This window comes from Geotrypetes seraphini, chromosome 11, assembly GCF_902459505.1.
Source record: "Geotrypetes seraphini chromosome 11, aGeoSer1.1, whole genome shotgun sequence".
Lineage (NCBI taxonomy): Eukaryota > Metazoa > Chordata > Amphibia > Gymnophiona > Dermophiidae > Geotrypetes > Geotrypetes seraphini.
The window spans coordinates 32,172,551-32,191,636 of NC_047094.1; the positions used below are offsets into that span (position 1 = coordinate 32,172,551).

The following is a 19,086-nucleotide window of genomic DNA, read 5'->3' on the forward strand; positions in this document are numbered from 1 at the left end:
GGGAAGGACCAGCAGCAAGTCATTGGGCTGGGTGGGCCGAAGAAGAGCCCCTGGAGGAGTCTCACCCCCCCCCCCCCGCGACATGCTCCTTGAAAGGACTGAATGCGCTGAAAGAAGCAACCTCTGGAAGGATAAGGGGCTGCTCCCCGACCAGGGCGGTACCTATCAAAATCAAGCAAATGCCGATGGGCGGTATCACGCCGTGAAGCCTGGCGAGGTTGGTCCTCTGGCAGCCGAGGCACTTTAGAGTAACTCAAGGCCTGAACCAGCTTATCCAACTCCTACTCAAAGAGAAAGGAGCCCTGAAAGGGAAATTTACTGAGTTTAGACTTAGATGCCGCATCCGCCAATCAACACCAAAGCCACAGGGTACTGCAGGTCACCACTCCGAGGGCCACAACAGACAGATAAGAAGCTCTATGCTAAATTTTAGCCACCTCCTGATTCACTAAGGACCAGGTCAGCCGCCTCGTGGTCCAGGACCCGCTCAGACCACCGGAAACAAGCCCGGGTTATAAGACTTCCACAAACAAGGCAGCCACATTAAAACTCTGCTTAAGGAGAGCCTCCATCTTACAGTCCTGAGGGTCTCTCAGGGCTGAACCACCCTCAACTGGCACTGTATATCTTCAAGTGATAGTGAAGAACACTGCATTGACCACAGGAGACTTAAAAATATCTATATCCCCAGCAGTAATGGGGTAGAGTCTGGCCATGGACTGCACCAAACGAAAAGGCATGTCAGGAATCTTCCACTGAGCGTACACTACATTCCCAATATCCTGATGCTTAGGGAAAGAGTGGGATGTTGACCGGATCCCTCGCAGCAAAAGGTCCACAACTCGAAAGGGGTCCTTAGCTTCCTCCTCGAAGTGCAAAGCCGCTGACACCTGAAGAATAAGCTCCTGCAGCTCTTCCCGGTGAAAAATGCGCACAACCAATATATCCTCGCCAGCTGGCACCTCCAAAAATCCACCATTCAAATGATCAGACTCCCCCTAGAGATCCACCCCAAGATCCAAGTCCTCATCTGGTGAAACCGAATCAGTCATAAAAAGATCCTTGTTCCAAGTACCCCTTGGCCGCTTAGACGATAGCTGAGGGGGCTGGACAGAGGCAGCTGAATCAGGAGATTGAATGGGGCAGCTGTGGAAGGTAAAGACTCCCCAGAAGACCAAGAGACCCTCAGGACAGAAGCAGGACCCCAGATGCCTGTAAATAAGCCTTGTACATGGGCCAACACAAAATAAGGGCAAACCCCCCCCAGGCGTCAATATAGAATTCACAGCAAAAGCAGAAGACACATGTAAGACCCGTTCCTGTCGTTCTAAGACAAGAAGAAAGTTGCCTGAGGCTGATGGCAAAATGGCCATGCTTCACGCCAAAATTGAGGGAAGGCCCGCCAACAAACTGTCTTCAGAAAGAAGAAATGGCAACGAGGCTTGACTAGACCCCGCTGCTAAAGCAGGACCGCATGGAGCTACTGCAGCAGCAAGGGAATCCCCAGCCCCCCTGGCGGTCAGCAACGCCAAATCTTCCTGACCACCAGCTGGTGAGGAAACCCTGGTGTGAACAGCAGGGGAAACCCAGGTGTCTCCTCTGCCCCCTGCTGGCGAGCGGTGCACACACAAAGTGGAGCCCTGCATCCTACATGCAAAACTGATGTTGGTTCCCCCTCGAGGTAGCCAGATCACATTTTGCACATGCCGGTCAGATCCACTGCTCGCCGCCTACAAAAAAAAAATGCACTTTTTCTGCTTTTTAGAAGAGCTCATAATAAACGTGCCGAAGACCTACATACAACGCCTTACAAAAAGGCAGCCTTGGGACCTTTTTATGCTCCTTTTATTTCTTGCTTTTGTTTTTTTTTAAATATCTTCTAACAGCTCACCTTCTTTAACTCATACAAAATCAGCACCTGATCAAACATTGCATCCATGTGTTAGCTTAGAATTTTTTTCTTTTTATAAAGTCAAAATTATAGATTTAGACAAGAAGTATAAATTGCAGAAGTGTTCTTACCTTCATCTCGTAAGGTAAAGCGACCCATCTGAGGAAAATCTTTGAATGTCTCAAGACAGATGGTTCCTGCTGTCTTTAAACGAGCAATGCATACTTGATCTTGTTTCACAAAGCGCGGTCTTGTTTTACTTTTGTCTCCTGTCTTTTTGTCTACCAGGCAGATTAAGGCCTACCAATAAAAAGTACAGTAATTACTACTATTATTTATCATTTTTATAGTGCTGAAAGGCATACACAGTGCTGCTAGATGGACCCTGTTCAGAAGAGCTTGCAATCTAATTAAAGAGGAAGACAGTAAAATACATTTTTTCAAAGACAACACAAATATTCATTGAATTAGGGAATGAATGTGTCATAAGAATATAAGAATAGCCTTACTGGGTCAAACCAATGGTCCATCAAGCCCAATAGCCTGTTCTCAAGGTGGCCAATCCAGGTCCCTAGTACCTGGTCAAAACTCAAGCAGTAGCAACATTCCATGCTACTGATCCAGGGTAAGCAGTGGCTTCCCTCTTTCCAAGTCAATACCCAAAGAAAACATTTACCATATTCAAAAGTAAGGACAAAGGCACAATTACATTATTATTTATTCACAGAGCACAAAGCAAAAGAGAAAACCTATTTTAGATTAATGACCACTATCACAACATACTGCAACCCAAGATTCAACCAACACTGTGCTGATTGTTCCCTTCCTCAGTTTGGTTGCTAATGATGCCAGATGAGGCCCTTGTGTGCTGAGATTTGCACAGGCGCACCGATCAACTAGACTTAAAGATCAACAACTTTATGCTGTGTAAAGAGGGTTTTTTATGACCTATGATTACAAAGTGACCCATTCACTTGATCAGCTTTGGCTGTCTGATATAATTTGAGGGATGTACAGGTCTTTTCCCCTCTTTTTGTAAATTTACAACAAGGAGATATATAGTTATTAATCATGGATGATATTTGTCATTTTATGGAAGAATTCAACTGTTTTTAATTATTTACAACTCTACTTTTTATGTTTATCTGTTGATAGTTGTTTGTAGAGTTTTTTTGTCCAATTTTTTGGTTTAATATTTCTAATTTTGTTGTCATAAAAAATAAGTGTTTGGATTTATGAACATGGGAGCAAGAAGAAAATTCCCGACCATCAGAATGAAGTAATCGCTAAATATCTTCCAAACCACAAGACCGTGCAAAATTCTCTAATCCTAATGATTTTACTAGGATTTTTATCCATCAAAGGATCAAGTTCAAGTTTCAAGTTTCAAGTTTATTTACATTTGATGTATCGCTTATTACAAATTTCTAAGCGATGTACAATTTAAAAACCAGCAGATTGTGGTAATACATACAATTTTACTACTTTGGACAGTTGACAAAACAAATTTAGACAAACATGATTGAGAAGGAAGGAAGGGGAAAGTTACAGTTGCATTATTTGTTAAAATTTACATAGAGGGGAGAGTACAATAGGTATAAATAGGGAAAAAAAAAAAAAAAAAAAAAAAAAAAGAAGAAAAGGAGAAGAGAATCTTAAAAACATATGAGTTTAAAAAAAAGATCATTTCATAAGTCAAATGCATCTTGAAACAAGTAGGTTTTTAACAATTTTTTAAAAGAGACAAGATCCTTTTCATTTTTAATAAAATTTGGGAGAGAGTTCCATAATGAGGGGGCTACCACTGAAAACATATCTTTACGTCTAGTGCCAATAATTCTTAATGAAGGGACTGAAAGTTGGTTAGAAAAAGATGATCTTAAGGATCGCGGAGGATTGTACGGAACTATCATTTTTGATATAAAAAGGGGTTCGTTTGATATTAAAGTTTTATAAACTAGGAATAAAGTTTTAAAGGTGATTCGGTGAGAGATTGGAAGCCAGTGAGATTTGATGAGTAAGGGGGTGACATGATCGTATTTCTTAGCTTTGTAAATTAATTTAATAGCGGTATTTTGTATGATTTGTAGTCGTCTCCTTTCTTTCTGCGATATGTTTATTAGGAGAGAGTTACAATAGTCTAATTTTGAAATAATTAATGAGTGAATCAAAATGTTTATAGATTTTGGGTCTAAGAAAGTAGAAATTGAGCGTAAAAGACGGAGTCTGTAAAAACAGGATTTGACTGTTTCGCTGATATGATAATGAAATGAAAGATCCGTGTCGATTATTACCCCAAGAATTTTCATTTGAGAAACAGAATCAAGAGGGGAGTCATCTAGTAAGAATGGAGTTTTTAGAGTTATGTCACTTTTCCATGTAAAAAGCATTGTTTTAGTTTTTTGAGCATTCAGGGATAATTTGTTATCAAGTAGCCAGTTTTTTATTAGATCAAGTTTGTCGTTGATATTTTTTATTTCTTCTGCCTTTTCAGGATTAAGAGGGTGCATGAGTTGGATGTCATCTGCGTAAGAAAAAGCTGTGAAACCCAGTGATTGTGCAGTGGTAATAAGCGGGGATAAAAAAATGTTAAATAAAAGAGGGGATAATATAGAGCCTTGGGGGACTCCATATGATAATGTAAAGCTTTCAGAAAAAACATCATTGAATTTGACCTTAGAGGTCCGGTCAGATAGAAATGACGTTAACCACTCAAGGATTTGTCCTTGTATGCCTATTGATTGCAAACGGCTAAGCAGCAGATCATGATCAATTGTGTCAAATGCCGCAGATAAATCTAAAGAAAAGAGTGCAACAGATTTGTGGTTGTCAAGATAGTAATGAATGTTAGTTACCAGACCAATCATTGAATGTTCTGTGCTGTAATGTTTTCTGAAACCGGTTTGGTTTGGATGTAGAGCATTTGTGGATTCAATGAAGTCCGTCAATTGTTCAAAGACAATTTTTTCAGAGAGCTTCATTAGGAAAGATAGATTGGAGATAGGACGGTAATTGGATATGTCATCTTGGTTGATTTTCATATTTTTCCTGATTGGAGTAATGATAGAGGATTTCCACGAGATTGGTACAGTGACAGATGAAAAACTCTTGTGAATAAGGGAGAGGATAAAAGGACCGAAATTTTGGAAAAATTTCTTTAAATAGTATGGTGGAATGGTTTCCAAGGATGAGCCTTTTAGGTTAATTGATTTAAAGTGTCTTTCTAGGTCTTCTAAAGTTGGAACTCTGAGGTTTGAACATTTTGCTACTGGAATGATAGTATTTGTATTTTGATTTTCTGGTACAGGCAGGATTGTTGTATTATTAGTGATATTGAATTTTTGTCTAATCTTTTCAATCTTATTGCAAAAGTATTCTGCTAGGTCTTGAGCTGTTATAGTTGGTTTTTGAATTGATTTGTTCCTTTGTTTATCGGGATTTAATGATTTTAAAAGGTTATATAAGACTGCAGTGTTTTTTGATTTTTGGATCTTTTCATTGTAATAATATTTTTTTGCTTGAACTATTTTGTCTTTGTAATAAGTGGCGATGTCTTTAAATCTTTGAAGATTAATGAGAGTTTTTGAGGAACGCCATTTCCTTTCAGAGGCACGGAGTTGCGTTTTTATTTGGGATAATTCCTTAGAATACCATGGATTGTTGGATTTACGAATAGATATTATTTTGGTGATAAACGGTGCTTTCGTATTTATAATGGATTCTAAAGTCAAATTCCAAAACTGAAGTTGTTCTTCGATGCTATTAAATTGTTGAGTGTTTGTTGAGGGATTGAAATAAGGTGTGATGTCGGAGGTTTCTAGTTTTGAAAAGTCTCTGTATGAGATTGTTTTAATTTCCGAGTGCGTATTTATTGAAAAAGGTTCCTTAAAATAAAAATTAATAGAAATAAAATTGTGATCTGACCATGGGACTGCCAAAATATTTGGTGCTGAGTTGGAGCATAACAGCATTAAAATCCCCAGCCACCACTGAATTAGAGGCAGCCAGTGGGAGTATCAGTTGTTGTAGAGGTCTTAAAATATTCATTTTGGTTCAAATTAGGGGCATATACATTAAAAAGCGCCATTGTAGTATTCCCCATGCTCATTTCCACATCTACCCATCTTCCTAAAGAATCTGAAGCCTTTAATTTAAACAAAGCAGTGCATTTCCTATTCACTAAAATAGCAACACCAGCCTTTTTACCAACAGCCGGAGAGAAAAAACAATGTTTGACCCATCCTCCTTCCATTTTTTTAGATTCTATATCTGACAGATGTGTCTCTTGGATATAGCAGATATCCGCATTTTGTTGTTTTAAAAATAACAATGTTTTTTTTTCTTTTTATCAGATGGTTGAGACCATTAACATTTAAAGAAAATATCTTAAAATTCATTATATGATTAATAAATGAAACTAGAACTTATCTTCCTATAAATCAACTTATAATTAGTGTTTAATAAATAAACATTTTCCCAACAGATAAGATTAAAAATATAATCCCACTCCCCTGCAAACCCACCCTTATATACCCTCCTCCCCTCCCATCCCTCCCCAATTAATTACGAAAACTTGGAAACGTAAATTTGATATCAGGTACAGAAAAAACTCCTTTCAAGCTATTCTAATATATTTAATTAGCTTCTATAATAAGCTACCCAATTTTAAATATGAATCATAAAGAAATCTGACAAATTTAATGTACAATCACATCCAATTAATATTGATCAATTTTTCAACAAAATTAATAAATAAGTAAATATAATTTTCTGAACATAAAATATCTTACATATTTATTAAGCTCATTTTCCAATATGAATCAATATAAATTATTTCCTGTTACACTTGATGTAAGTTATAAAAACAAATAAAAAAAAAATAAGCATTTGCAATAACAAAAAATAAATAACTTACAGTTATTTCAACTTCTTCAATGCAGGTATGAATGTGCAGCACTGCATTATATCCTGGACAAATGATGGATTTGTGCTCTATAATCACTATCTACAAGATAAGAGAAGCATGCTTTAGGGGTGTCAGATTACATTTAGGAATGCCCATTTCTGCCACACCAAACTGTATACCTCCCTCCCCTTCACAAGCTGCAGGATGACAAGTTACTGTATGACTATTCAGAGACACAGGTATAGCTTCTACTTTTCAGAACCTCCCTACCTTTCTTCTACAGGACTCCGATGGTGAATTTTATTTATTTGAAGGACCACATCTGGCTGTTCAAGACCCAAATCAGTCACAAAGTAGTCAGTCTTAAGGTCTTAAAATTCCCCTATCACAGCAGTCCTTTCTACTGATGGTACACATAACTTTACTACAACAGGCTGACAGACACTACTGCAGAAAAAATTTAGTAATGCATTTTAAAATAAAAGCTGATCTTGATTTCTGATTATGATTGTTATTCTTGGTTTGCATTCTAATTTCTCCTGTGATGTGAACTGGATTGATTTTATACAAATTTTTTTTTTGTATCTGTTATTTGAAAATTATAAAAAAAGAAAAAAAAAGAACCAATACAGTTCAGCTTTATTAAGTGGAAAAGTTCAACATGTACAGTAGTTCTTGCTCTTCCTTCTTCAGTTATCATGCATAAACCTGCAGTTGGATAATCAAGGACATGCTTCAAGAAAGATGGTATATCAAGCTCAATCATCTGCTGATTATTTTCCATTCTCAGTTAAATTTAAACTGTCTTAATACAATATATTACTTTTCTTTAAACATGACTTCTTTAGAGAAATCATCTTGTCCTTTCTAGCATAATGGGCCTTTTATTCTTGGCAAAATAATCTTATCACAAACTGTTGTGACTTATAGTTTAGGTTTGCTGAGGAAGAACACACAAGCATATATACTGTATATGAAGTATGTATATACACAAACATCATACAGTACACATGCAAAAAATCTTGCTAATCTGGAAGCTTGGTTTTGCCTCGGTCCTATAAATTATTTTTAATTTTAATAATTTATATTCCGCATATCCTACAATTCTATGCGAATTACAAATTATTCAGGTACTTGAGCATTTTTTCCTAACTGACCCGGCAGGCTCCCACTCTATCTAATGTACCTGGGGCAATGGGGATTAAGTGACTTGCCCAGGGTCACAAGGAGCAGTGTGGAATTTGAACCCACAACCTCAGGGTGCTGAGGCTGTAGCTCTAACCACTGCACTACACACTTCCACAACCATTGCACCACACACTGTCTTAATCCCCAATAGGATCTCCGAGATGAGGCTCCTCCTGAGCATTTTTGTTGTTTTCCTGTCATATTTTAAATTGTATGTTATTTCTATGTTTTGTTTTCTTTTTGTATATACTAGTACTTCTGTGCTGCTAATGGTCATTCAAAGGCAGTCCTCCATCAGAGAAAGAGTGTCCAGCAAGAGAGTAAATCTCCATATTTCAAGGCTGCATTTTTAAATGCTGACCATTACTTGAAAAAGCTTTACAGCACTGTTTATCTAAATGCATAGTCTCTTTCAGATACATTTTCTAGATAGTAGTGGGATGTAGAGTGAATGAAGATCATGCTGCAATATGCAGAGATGTGAAACTGACAGTGCCACAGTTCTGATTTAAAGTGTCTTCGCTACAACATTTAGCTGAAATCCTGGTAAGTTTTAGAAATGGAATATAGGAGTTTGCTAATCAGTTTGATAAAATCCATTTACCTATCATCACCCCTAAGTTATCAGGGTTGAAATATAATTAGAGATAAGAAACTGGTAGAGTAGTTGCGTTTCATATTGTAATCCAGGGTTACATATTCTTTTACAGCCTAGTACAGTGATGGCTAACCTTTTTGAGCCCGAGTGCCCAAACTGCCGCACAAAACCAAAGAATTTCCTCAAAGTGCCAGCACGTCAATTAAACCTTAATAACAAGATTTTAGTATCTAAAAACTCTTTATAAAGTTGCCTGAACTATGTAACATCATTTTTAAAGGTTGGAATCTTTGTATTGTCAGAGAATTAATTTGATTCACAATCCTTTGGTTTTCATTTCAATTTATTGGCAATTTATAATGTTTTAATGATTTCATTCAATTTAATGAATTTAGGAAGAATTTGATTCAGTTACACAATATATTTTAAATGTATTATTCACATAACATGTCAAATGTATCCTGAGTAAAAAAAAAGATAAACTTCTTAAAACTGTTAACTGTGTCAAGACTCGGTGTATATTCCCAAAGAGTCTATACATGTTTTTTTGTAAAATTTACAATCAAATTAGAAAATAGTTAAATCATTACATTTCTAATAATATGATGTAAAGAAAACAAAAGAGCTTTCAATTAAACCAACCGTTTTTATTGGAAATTCCAGATTGGAATACAACAGGGCCATGTAAAGTCCCTTTTTTAAATAACATCTTTAAATAATATTTAAATAACTTAGAAAGTGTCTTAACTGCAAACTGAAAACACTGCTTCAAGTAAACATATGCATTGGGCATGCTCTGAAAAAAATTAATGTGATTTTTGTTGTTGCATGCATGCTGATAACTTGTCAATCCTTGGCTCATAGTGCGTTAATTTCAGAGCAACACATGCAGCACTCATGTCATCCGTTAATCTGTTTCTAGCATCAGATTTTATATGATTCAAAGCCGAAAACAGCTGCTCACAAGCATAGGATGACCCAAACAAAGTAAGAAGAGCAATCCCAAGTGCTTTCATGGACTTAAAATTGTCTGGCAGAGAATTCCACGCTTTTAGGATTTCATTTTCAGAACTGCTAGCAGTGATTTCATTTGTCTTGTGAAGTCTTGTGAGTCCAGCGCTTCTACGCGCCTGGCCTGGCTCAGGGAGGCAGGAAGAAAAAGATTGGCAAGGCAACGCGATCGACTCACATTGCCTTTGCGATCTACTGGTCGATCGCACTCGACCATTTGGGCACCCCTGCTGTTATGGTATCCTGTCCTGACCTGAGGAAAGGGGTTTAGTCCCAAAAAAACTGTCTTATTTCTATTTCCTATTTATAAACTTTAATCAATAGATACAATACTACTTGATTCTACGTAAAGCAACAAAACAATTTTTTCTACCTTTTGTCGTTTTTGCTTTAATCATCTTGTCTTCACTCTTCTTTCTAGCCAGCTTCTGTCCGCTCTGTCTTCCATACAGCATCAGCCCCTTCCATCCACTGTCTGCCCTATCCCCGTTCCATATGGCATCTTCCCTCTTTTTATGCTCCTTCAATAAACTGTCTATCCTGTGCCCCTTCTCTTATCCTTTGTACATGATTGATTTCAGCTCTGCCACCTCTCCATTTTTCTCTCTCTGTCACCATCCCGTCCCCTATGCTCTGGCATCTCTCTCTTCTCCTTTCTTTCCTTCGCACCCCATAGTCTGGTATCTTCCCTTCCCTGATTCTCTAGCATCTCACTCCTTTCCTTTTCTTCCATCTCTCCCTCCCCCTCCATGCTTTGTCTTCTCCTCCTTCCTTTTCCCTTGGTCTGGCATACTTTCCTCCTTCCCTCCATGCCCTGGCATCTCTTCCTCCCTCCCTTCCCTTCCCTCCAATCCCTGGCATCTCATTCCATTCCCTCCCTCATCTTCTTTCTCCCTCCAGTTGGGTGCAGCAAGTCTCTCCCCCTCTGCTCCCTTTCCTCCTTCTGTCACCCATGACCTGGCGTCATGAACTTCTTCAGGCAGCAGCATTCACAATTTGCTGCTGTTGCCAGCTTCGGGCCTTCTTCTCTGTCGGGTCCTGCCTTCATGGAAACAGAAGTAGGCAGGACCCGGTGGAGAGGAAGGCCTGAAGCTGGCAACAGCAGTGAATTGTAAATGCTGATGCTAGCCGAAGAAGTTCATGACGCCAGGTCGAACACCCGGGTCAGACTGCTACTCTCCCCCCCACGACCCTCCTAACTCTCCCTCCCTCCCATCACGAGACTCTAAACAGGTTGCTTCAGGACTTTCTCCTGCCGTGATTCCCTCTGGCACGTCACTGATGAGGGAAGGAGGGAGAGATAGGAAGGTCGGATCGGGTTGGGATTCGCCCGGGATGATGATGAGGCTGCTGCTGCTGCCAGCGAATCCAGCAAGGGTGAGGCCCCAAAGCACAGCACTGGCAGGCCCCCCTGACTATTTCAGGCCCTAGGCCTGTGCCTACAGTGCCTATCCTTAATCTGGCCCTGCTTCCCCCCCCCCCATATGCCCTGACATCTCTCTCTTCCACTCCATGGTATGGTATCTCCTTTCCCTCCGTCCCATGGTCTTTGCATCTCTTTCTTCCTTTTCCTGATCTTCCTTCTCCCTCCTTCCCTCTCTCTCCCCAATTGGGTACAGCAGTATTTCTCTTCCCCCCTCCCCCCACTGAGTACAGCAGTATCATCAGCATTTCTCTCCCCCCCCCCAATTGGGCACAGCAGAAGCAGCATTTATCTTCCCCCTCCCCCCTAATTGGATGCAGCAGCATTACTCCTCCCATCCCCCCCCCCGTCTCACACACCCGGCAGATTCGCTATAGACAAAGGCAAGTTGCAAGTTTCCCTTGGTCGCTGACCTATCTCCCAAAGGGCAGCGACAGAGGGAAGTTTACAACTTGCTGCTCTTGCTTACTTCGGGCCTTTCTCGTTACCGGGTCCTGCCTTCACGGAAACAGAAAGTAGGCAGGACCCGGCAGCGAGAAAGGCCCGAAGTAAGCAAGAGCAAGTAAGCTTCCCTCCGTGGCTGGCCTATCTCCCGCATGCTCCGGGGCTCTAGTGGTCTGTGCCGGCTTCTCTTCTCTACCCCCCCCCCCCCCCCCGACGTAACTTCCGGTTTCGGAGGGAAGCCGGGTTCGAGTCGCTTGCTGGGGTTTTTTTTTGTTTAAAGTCCGGCGGGTTTTTCGGTGGCTCTTCAGGCTGCGCATTAAGCAGTGGCGGCAGCAGGATTCGGCAGATGACAGTCGGGCAGGAATCTAAATTTGCTGGGCGTTGGCGCCCACCTGCCCTGATGGCGGCCCTGTCGGTCGGGTTAGCGCCACAAAAGGGGACCTGGCCGGCTGTGCTGCACACGGGGCGGGGCGGGGCGGACCGCCCCCCTCCCTTGGTAGCCGCGAGGCTACTCCTCCTTACCTACCCTGCCTGCAGTACAGAGCCGAACGGAAGTCTTCCCGACGTCAGCCCTCCCTGCCGCTGACGTCGGGAAGACTTCCGTTCGGCTCTGTGCTGCAAGCAGAGCAGGTAGGGAGAAAAGCCGCGCGACTTAGTACATCCAGCCCCTTCCCGTGCAGCTCTCTATTGCGGACCTTCCCGCGTGCCAGCTGCAAGGCCTTCGCGTGCCACAGCTGGCACGCGTGCCATAGGTTCGCCATCGCTGGCCTAGTATGTGCATACGCCATTAAAATCCATTTACCTACTATCACCCCTAGTTGCGTTTCATATTGTAATCCAGGGTTACATATTCTTTTACAGCCTAGTATGTGCATACGCCATTAGGCCAGAGAATTTTCATACATATTAGGCCAGAGAATAAAGTGGGATGTGCTAAGGACCGATTCATGAGAAAAGCAAATACTACACTTAGAAAAACTTAGGGCAAATATGAAAATATCCTTTTGTGGAATAATTACAGATATTGGGGCTACAAGTCAAGTATCCAAGTTCAATTCATTTTGGGGCTGAAATAACCTCTACTAATAGGCTAAGTATTTCAGGTTTTGTGACTTGAACTAGAATCACACTAAGGATTCATAGAACATAGGGTCTTGAATGCGATAACCTCTTTAAAAATGGATATTTAGAAGGCAAAGCAATTCAGGGTTTCAAAAACAGTATGCTACTTTCACACAGAGAAGTACTTTCATTGAGGAGGTACTTAGGTCAAGCAGTGGCAAAACAAATACTAGAGAATGTTCCATAGAAAGTAGTTACAGTACCTTTCTGATTTATTTAGTGCTGTACCTTAAACAAAAGATTGAGGGAACATGAGAAATAGCACATTTTAAAAACTACAGACCCGACGCCAGCGCCACACAAGCCAGCTCGAACGGGCCGGCGTGGGAGCCCTGCTCCGCCCCCCCGTTCCCGCAGGAGGACACATTTTAAAAACTACAGACCCGACGCCAGCGCCACACAAGCCAGCTCGAACGGGCCGGCGTGGGAGCCCTGCTCCGCCCCCCCGTTCCCGCAGGAGGACACATTTTAAAAACTACAGACCCGACGCCAGCGCCACACAAGCCAGCTCGAACGGGCCGGCGTGGGAGCCCTGCTCCGCCCCCTCGTTCCCGCAGGAGGACACATTTTAAAAACTACAGACCCGACGCCAGCGCCACACAAGCCAGCTCGAACGGGCCGGCGTGGGAGCCCTGCTCCGCCCCCCCGTTCCCGCAGGAGGACACATTTTAAAAACTACAGACCCGACGCCAGCGCCACACAAGCCAGCTCGAACGGGCCGGCGTGGGAGCCCTGCTCCGCCCCCCCGTTCCCGCAGGAGGACACCATATTTAATTCGACCCAGGGCCAACGGCGCACCGCCATTCGGCGCGCCGACGAAGGCGCACGACAAAGGCGCATGCGCCTTAGTGCGCGCCTTTGGGAAGCGACTGCAGGGACGACTGCCGAATACAGAAATTGCCAACACTACCTAACGTAGAGGTGAGTGAGAATAACCACCTAACACCACCAGGCAATCACACTAGACCACCAACACCAAAACCCAAACAAACAATTACTAGTTAACTCAACTACAAACAGAAACCCGACCAGCCTACATACCGAGGCCCTCCAAAGTTCCTGCAAATTCCACAACAACTTCTTTCAGCCACACACAGAATGGATACAAGCACACCCAAACTCATCCTTGCTATCCTACTACTATCCCTCTTCACAGACAAATGGAAAACAACCGGATACCACACACAGCCAATCCCAATCATCACAGTACCAAACAAATCGGTCCTATTAACCAGAAAAACCCAAACCCCTAGAACTTTGATCCTCTGTTCACCATCCAACCAAACAAGCATACCCACAATCTGGGGAAAAAGACATACAACAAAAGCCAAGATAAGCTTTCAAAGACCCCAGACAACACAAAAAATACTATCAAACATAGCTCCTACCCCCTGCCCACTCACAAAATTCACACAAATAGCATGTTCATACTTAAATATACGATCAGTAGGTCCAAAAACAGAACTAATCAAAGACTGGCTAATCAAAGAAGACCTAGGATGCCTCTTCCTCACTGAAACCTGGCTCACATCCGACAAAGACCCTCACATTATAGAAATCTGTCCCAAAGGATACAAAATTGAACTAGTATGCCGAGCAAACAGACGAGGAGGAGGGATTGCAATCATAGCAAAAAACAACTTCAACATCAAAGTCCTAGCCAAGCATTCCTCCCCCCATTTAGACCTTCTAGCTTGCCAACTTTCTGACGCCACCCTAACAGGAAATCTAAACTGCCTTCTATGCTACATCACCCCAGGAAAATGGAATATAACTAAACATGAGCTAGAAGAGTTCATCCTCCAGAACTCGCTTTCCTCTACAAACAATCTGATCCTTGGTGACTTAAACCTCCACCTAGAAGACCACTCCTCCAAACAAGTAGAAGATATTATATCATACCTCAGTACCCTATCATACCAGATCCTCAACCCGGAACCAACACATGAAAAAGGTCACCAACTCGATATCGCAGCATACTCATCCCCAAACTTCAACACACAAAACATCCAAATCACCAATGGCACCTGGCAACCCACCCTATGTTCGGACCACTATAAATACAACTTCACCATCAATTGGGAACATACCAAAAACAAACCCACCCCCCTCAAAACAAGCTTTAAGACTAGACAGAAAATCGAACCAAACACATTCTGGAATGCAGTGGACCCAGCAATAGATTCCAGCAACCCCAGTGAATTCATAAACTCCTGGCGGTCTCTCAGCGAATCGACCTTGAACAAACTAGCACCACTAAGAGAAAAAAACAAAATACATAGACAATCAGATAAATGGTTTGACACCGAACTCCTACAACTAAAAAGGAAATGTAGACAACTAGAAAGGGCATGGACAAAACAGAAACAAGTTATTACCAAAATAGAATGGAAAATCCAACTCAAGCAATACAAAATCAAATTGAAGGAAAAACGCAAAGACTACTACTCTAACCTCATAGGCACCGACAAACCAGACACAAAAAAACTGTTCAACCTAGTAAGAAACCTCACCGACACTAAACCATGTCTAGCCACCCAGGAAAACCTAACACCTACAGCCTCTCAATTAGCAGACCACTTCAAAAATAAAATCATCTCAATTAGAACAACATTTAACAACTCACAATACAACACAGACAAGATTCTAACAAAACCCACAACAGTCGAAGCAATATCAGCAGACAGGTTCTGGACCGACTTCCCTAAAACCCAATGGACCGAATTAGACAGGCTATACAAAAAATATTGCAAATCAGCATGTGATCTGAATAACTGCCCACCATACCTACTAGCAACAGCTTCCACCAACTTCAAAGCTTGCTACACACTATGGCTGCAAACCACACTCAGGGAAGGCCAGTTCCCACCAGACCTCGGAGAAATTATAATCACGCCAATACTGAAAGATCCCAAAGGTCTAACAAACAGCCCATCAAACTACAGACCAATCGCTTCTATCCCAACATACGTCAAAATAATAGAAGGACTAGTCGCACAACAACTGTCCACGTACCTCGAATCCCACAACATCTTACACCCATCCCAATCCGGATTCAGAACCAACTACAGTACTGAAACTCTACTGGTATCTCTACTAGACATAGCTCGAAGTCACCTCAGCCAAGGAAACAAACTGCTAATCATCCAATTTGATTTATCAGCTGCATTCGATCTTGTGGACCACTACATACTCCTCCAAATACTAGACGCAATAGGAATTTCAGGTAAAGTTCATAACTGGTTCAAAGGCTTCCTCAAAAATAGAACATACAGAGTAAAATCTAAAGACATTCTATCTGAACCATGGTCCAATCCATGTGGAGTACCACAAGGCTCTCCCCTCTCTCCCACACTTTTCAACCTATTCATATCTTCCCTAGGCACCACCCTAGACGCCCAAAATATTACTTCTCTCAGCTACGCGGACGACATTACCATCCTCCTTCCATTCGACATACATAACCCAATCTCCACAGAACGCCTGAAAACTACATTGGAAACAGTGGATAAATGGATGATAGATCACAAGTTGAAGCTAAACTCTGACAAAACCAAATTCTTATTACTAGAGAAAGACAAAACACCATCCCTAACAGAACTGGAAGTAAACTCAATCAAGTACCCTATACAGAACTCCCTCAAAATCCTTGGAATACACTTAGACAGATGCTGTACAATGCAAACACAAATCCAAAAAATCACTCAAAAAGCATTCTTCACAATGCGAAATTTAAGAAAAATCAGAAAATTCTTTAAAAAAGACCAATTCAGGATCATTGTCCAATCCCTGGTACTAAGTATCGTCGACTACTGCATCAGCCTCTACTTACCCTGCCCGACCAACACAATAAAAAAACTACAGACCATCCAGAACACAGCCCTCAGACTCATATATTCACTCAGCAAATACGACCACATTACCAATGCATACCTAGAATCTCACTGGCTACCAATAAAAGCAAGAACACAATTCAAACTCTACTGTCTCATTTTCAAAGTAACCCATGGCACGGCACCCAGTTACCTAAATAACCGTTTTCACTACTACTACCCACCAAGAAAAAGGAGAACACAGAACCTCTTCACCTATCCACCACTCAACGGTACTTGTCGTAAGAAACTCTACGACAACCTCCTGGGGACACAGGCAGCCAAAATAGACTCTGACATCTCTAAATTACTGACCAAAACAACAGACATAAAAGAGTTCCGCAAAGAAATAAAAACACTACTGTTCAAAAAATATCTCCCATCACTCTAACCACCGCCCAATGAGTTCCCAATCAACGACTTCGGAATCACTCACCCATATTATCTCTTTGTCTGTGATCAAGAATGTACTGTAACTCTTCTACACTACACCCGACTTAACTAATCGAGTTGACATGTATTACCTCTGTAAAATGCATTATCTTCTGCTATATGTATTATCTTCTGTAATAAGTAATATCTTCTGTAAAATTGTAATATCATAACTCTTCACTGTTCCTGTAACTTACTCCTATCCTGAAATGTAATTCTACTGGAATGTCCCAGATATTTTCTATATTGTAATCCGCCTAGAACCGCAAGGCACAAGCGGAATAGAAATCCCTAATGTAATGTAATGTAATGATTACTATGCACAGTCAGAAAAGGTTTTTTTGTATTTTTTAAAAGATATTCTCAATAGAGCTGATCTGCATCCCATAAACTGTCTTCTACCTACAAACATATAGTACATACAACATATTCAATTATCTGTGGAATTTCTGCTAGTGTATTTACCTGGGCATCAAATGTACGTCCAGAGTGACACAAGTTGTTTGGATCACAAAGTATAAATCCAGGAAGAATCTCTTCTTCTTCTATTCCTTTCAGTCTGATTTTGAGGTTTTCCCCAGGGGATACAGCTTCAGTTTCTACTTCATCTGATAAGATCCCAAGGACTTCTACATTGTGCTTTAAGAATACAAATAAGCATGAAGGTGAAATTAGGTCTTACCTGCTAATTTTCTTTTAATCCCACCAGATCAGTCCAGGACCTGTAGACAGACAATATAGAATTGTGCTGAGCCCCTTAAGGACCCTATGAAACTCCAGCTATTCAGTATTTATAACACAAAGCAGTGGAACACTTCTATAATCATAATGCCTTACACATTCTTCTTCTAATAATGAGGCACAGAAAAGAAAAACTTTTCCAAGAAGAAAAAATTGAGTGCAGACAAGTACCGTATATACTCAAATATAAACCGGGATTTTGGGACCAAAAATGGGGGTCCCGGTTTATATTCGGGCCAGAAACCCCTCCCAGAATTATTGCAGGCCGCCGCCAGGCTCTGCACCTTGTCCCCCTCCCTGCCCTGACCGTCATAACTCCTCTGCCAATCCCTGGTGGTTCAGTGGGCAGTAGCGAGCTTTCCACCCTCCTGCACCGCCGTTAACCCAGTCGGTTTGTGGCTGCTGCGAGATTGGGTTTCTTCAGCCGCTGAGCGACACTGAGCAGGAGCGTGCTGAGCGACTTCTTGGCTGGCTCCCACAAATTCTCCCCATGACTAATCAACTCAAAAGCTTCCTTTTTGAGATACCACTTGCCGGGATGGAGCGACTGAGGAAGTTCGCCTGGACATTATCCACTCCGGCTATGTGGGAAACCGAGATGTCCAGAAGATGAGCCTCGGCCCACTCCATGAGAAGAGAGGCCTCCTGCACCACCAGAGGACTCTTGGTGCCCCCTTGCTGATTGACGTAAGCGACCGTTGTGATATTGTCAGAGTGAACTCGAACTGACTTGCCCTCAAGCAAGGACTGGAATTCCACCTATGCTAGCTGAATGGCTGGTGGTCTCCAGAACATTGATCGACCAGCTGCTCTGAACTGAGCCCCCAAGACACTGAGCTCTCCAACCGAGGAGACTGGTATCTGCGAGAAGCACTGTCCACTGGGGCTAATCGAGATTCACTCCTTGAACCAGACTGCAAGACTGTAGCCACCAGCGCAGGCTGCGACAAACTAACCCCCAAAGAGGTATGGGAGAGCTCAGATCGTGAAATTGGAGCGACCATCACCCAAAATTGCAAAGTGAAGGAATCGCTGATGGGAGTACTGAAATCAGTGCATGCAGATAGGCCTCCTTCAGGTCAAGAGAAGTCAGAAATTCTCCAGGCTGGACAGCAAGAAATATGTATTTCAGGGTTTCTATACGAAAAGATGGAAACTGGAGAGCTCTGTTGACACCTTTCAGATCCAAAATAGGCAGGAAAACCCCTTTTCTTGGATACCATGAAGTAAATGGAGTTCCTGCTGGTGCAAATTCCTGAGGAGGCACTGGAACCACTGTTTTGAGGTCTAGCAACCTGAGCAGCATCTGCTGAAAAGCCCTCTTCTTCCAAGTCACTTGACAAGGAGAGGAGAGAAAGCAATCTGGCAATGAACGGGACAATTCTAGAGCATAGCCGTCCCAAATCACTTCTAGGACCCACTGATCCGTTGTGATCTTGGCCAATCCCCAGTAAAACT

At 42.0% G+C, this 19,086-nt stretch overlaps 1 protein-coding gene across 4 annotated transcripts in view; it reads right to left on the minus strand.

The window, feature by feature from the left end:
- Positions 1-19,086, minus strand: part of GSPT1 (G1 to S phase transition 1) — a 132,804-nt gene that overhangs the window by 9,185 nt on the left and 104,533 nt on the right. For all 4 annotated transcript variants that reach the window (XM_033914904.1, XM_033914902.1, XM_033914900.1 and 1 more), the window contains 3 exons: positions 17,353-17,526; positions 6,807-6,896; positions 2,023-2,191 (listed from right to left, as the gene is read on the minus strand). In XM_033914904.1, the coding sequence (XP_033770795.1) occupies positions 2,023-2,191; positions 6,807-6,896; positions 17,353-17,526 (433 nt within the window). The remainder of the gene's footprint in view (positions 1-2,022; positions 2,192-6,806; positions 6,897-17,352; positions 17,527-19,086) is intronic.